Source organism: Chelonia mydas, chromosome 1 (genome assembly GCF_015237465.2).
Source record: "Chelonia mydas isolate rCheMyd1 chromosome 1, rCheMyd1.pri.v2, whole genome shotgun sequence".
In the NCBI taxonomy this organism is placed as follows: domain Eukaryota; kingdom Metazoa; phylum Chordata; order Testudines; family Cheloniidae; genus Chelonia; species Chelonia mydas.
In genome coordinates, this window is record NC_057849.1 from 7,655,106 (window position 1) to 7,658,440 (window position 3,335).

Genomic DNA, 3,335 nt, shown 5'->3' on the forward strand with positions numbered 1-3,335 from the left:
GTGGCATGTGCACTGTTGATCCAAGTTGGTGCCATGTGTTATAGCCTGTGTAACATATAGCACATAGCAGACTGTCCCATCGGTGATCAATCAGCTCGCATGGCTAGAAAGTCATCCCGGGAACTCCCTCCTTGCTTTCTGGTTTTCCTGCCCCCAGCACTGTGGGCAGCTACAGTGGATTGAAATAGTGCAGGGGAGGAGGCAGGGGAGTGCTGCTTACTCAGGCGAGGGAGCAGAGGAGGCCCTCCCCTGTGTTATTAGCAAAGATGGGGGACCTTAGCTCCCCTTGCACCACCTTGCTTTAACCAGCAGATGAATGAGCATGGAATAAAAATTAAAACCCACCTTATTAACAGAGAGAGAGCTGGTCAGAAAAGAACAAGTTTGATTATTTAATCGTATCTGAAATGTATTCGAAAAGTGAACTTATTTTGATAGGCCACAGTGTGTATCTGTGTCTACGTCTATACATAACATATACTGTCTGTAGATAGATAGGTGGATACAGTGGGTGGGTCTGGTGATTAGATAGATAGATAGATAGATAGATAGATGGGGTGTATGGGGATAGATCAGGGGTTCTCAAACCAGGGGTCGGGACCCCTCAGGGGGTCGTGAGGTTATTACATGGGAGGTTGCGAGCTGTCAGCCTCCACCCCAAACCCCACTTTGCCTCCAGCATTTATAATAGTGTTAAATATACAAAAAAGTGTTTTTAATTTATAAGAGGGGGGTCGCACTCAGAGGCTTGCTGTGTGAAAGGGGTCACCAGTACAAAAGTTTGAGAACCACTGGGATAGATAGATAGATAGATAGATAGATAGATAGATAGATAGATAGATAGATAGCTCATGCTTTGTTCAGTAATTTACGCTCTCAATAAATGAGACTGGCTATATATATCTCTCTCAAAACGTTTTCTTAGAAAGTCTACTTTTTTTATTCATTGTTTCTTTCTTAGCATCTCATTTCACCACCTCTGCCCAGGGGTTGTGATGGTATTGTCCCTAGATAACATGCATTGCTGTCATTCATGCCCTAAAAGAGATCATTCTGTCTCTGCTTAATTGTGCCAGGCGAATGCAGGAAGCAGTGCTGGAATGGGAGGGGAAGCTAAGACAGACAGACAGAGAAATTAAATGTCCCCCCTCCATCAAGGCCACCTAGGGCATGACTGGCCACATACAGAAATGACAAGACATTCAAAGTGTGGGTTCTCGCACAGACAGTAACCCAGCCACACACACCCCTGCAGGTTGACAACGCTTGTCACGTTTATCCAGTCTAGCATTGCTGCACATAGGCATTGTATTCATAGAAATGTCCAAGAGAAAAATGCTATCGAAGAGCTACTGACCCAGCTCCACTGACATCAATGGAAAGACTCGCCGTTGATTTCAGTAAGAGTTGGATCGTGCCCTAATTGAATCAGTGCCTCATAGATTTGAAGGCCGGAAGGGCCCATTTGCATCATCTCCTCGGACCCCCTGCATAGCACAGGCCACAGAACCTCACCATCAATGGTTAATTATTTGTTAAGTGGGGACAGTGTGGTCAGGCTGGTAGATCTGTTTCTTCCCAGCACTAGACGCCTGAGTACTAGTTAGAGGCAATGCAATCTCTGCCAACTAGCACCTGTTGCCTCTCATTATAGGGCCAGAAGCATCTCTTGAAGTCTCATCTGGCGCAGGAAATGCATCATGTTACCTTTCAATGGCTCCTGCTTCAATCCCGCAAAGTTCCTCCTGATCGGCATCCCTGGGCTGGAAACCCTGCACGTCTGGATCTCCATCCCCTTCTGCTTCATGTACGTCATCGCCATCCTGGGGAACTGCACCATCCTCTTCATCATCAAGACGGAGCCGAGCCTGCATGAGCCCATGTTCTACTTCCTCTCCATGCTGGCCGTCATCGACCTAGTCCTCTCCACCTCCACCATGCCCAAGCTGCTGGCCATCTTCTGGTTCAGTTACAGAGAGATCAGCTTGGAAGCCTGCCTCCTCCAGATGTTTGTCATACACTCCTTCTCAGCCATAGAGTCTGGGATCTTCCTGGCCATGGCTTTCGACCGCTACATCGCCATCTGCAACCCACTGAGGCACAAGACCGTCTTGACCAACACGATCGTGTCCAAGATTGGGCTGGCGGCCATGATCCGGGGCATGTTGTACATCTCCCCACTGCCCCTACTTGTCCAACGGTACGCGTACTACAGGACCAACATCATCGCACATTCCTACTGTGAGCACATGGCAGTTGTGATACTGGTGTGTGGGGATATCACCATCAGCAATCTCTATGGCCTGACTATTGGCTTTCTGGTGCTGCTCATGGATTTGCTGTTCATTGTCCTGTCCTACATCATGATCCTGCGGGCCGTGCTCAGGCTAGCCTCAGTTGATGCCCGCCTCAAGACCTTCAGCACCTGCATCTCCCATGTCTGCGCCATCCTGGCCTTCTACACACCCATTGTCGCCTCATCGCTGACACACCGGTTCGGCCAAAACATGTCTCCTCGCATCCACATCCTGCTGGCCAACTTCTACCTCCTGGTCCCACCCATGCTGAACCCCATTGTGTATGGGGCAAGGACCAAACAGATACGGCAGAGAGTGCTTAAGATTTAAGTATTTGCTTCAGGTTGGGGGGCTGTCTGTTGAAGCAAATACTCACCAGCAAACACACACCACACAACAAAAACACTAACCCAGGAACTTATCCTTGCAACAAAGCCCATTGCCAACTGTGTCCACATATCTATTCAGGGGACACCATCATAGGGCCTAATCACATCAGCCACACTATCAGAGGCTCGTTCACCTGCACATCTACCAATGGGATAGGTGCCATCATGTGCCAGCAATGCCCCTCTGCCATGTACATTGGCCAAACCGGAGACTCTCTATGTAAAAGAATAAATGGACACAAATCAGACGTCAAGAATTATAACATTCAAAAACCCGTCGGAGAACACTTCAATCTCTCTGGTCACTCGATTACAGACCTAAAAGTTGCAATATTACAACAAAAAAACTGTCAAAAACAGACTCCAACGAGAAACTGCTGAATTGGAATTAATTTGCAAACTGGACACCATTAAATTAGGCTTGAATAAAGACTGGGAATGGATGTGTCATTACACAAAGTAAAACTATTTCCCCTGTTTATTCTCCCCCCCCCCCCCCCCACTGTTCTTCAGACGTTCTTGTCCACTGCTGGAAATGGCCCACCTTGATTATCACTACAAAAGGTTTTTTTTCCTCTCCTGCTGGTAATAGCTCACCTTAAGTGATCACTCTGGCTACAGTGTGTATGGTAACACCCATTGTTTCATG

At 47.6% G+C, this 3,335-nt stretch overlaps 1 protein-coding gene across 1 annotated transcript; it reads left to right on the top strand.

Moving 5' to 3' along the window:
* Window positions 1–1,700: 1,700 nt before the first annotated feature.
* Window positions 1,701–2,627, top strand: LOC102945011 (olfactory receptor 52M1). The gene has a single exon (XM_007071999.2). It carries the CDS (start codon window positions 1,701–1,703, stop codon window positions 2,625–2,627), a length of 927 nt encoding a protein of 308 aa, XP_007072061.2.
* The last annotated feature ends 708 nt before the right edge of the window (window positions 2,628–3,335 follow it).

Bases quoted from the DNA above. Each gene is read 5' to 3' on its own strand.
- LOC102945011 (XM_007071999.2), top strand. From the start codon at position 1,701: ATGTTACCTTTCAATGGCTCCTGCTTCAATCCCGCAAAGTTCCTCCTG.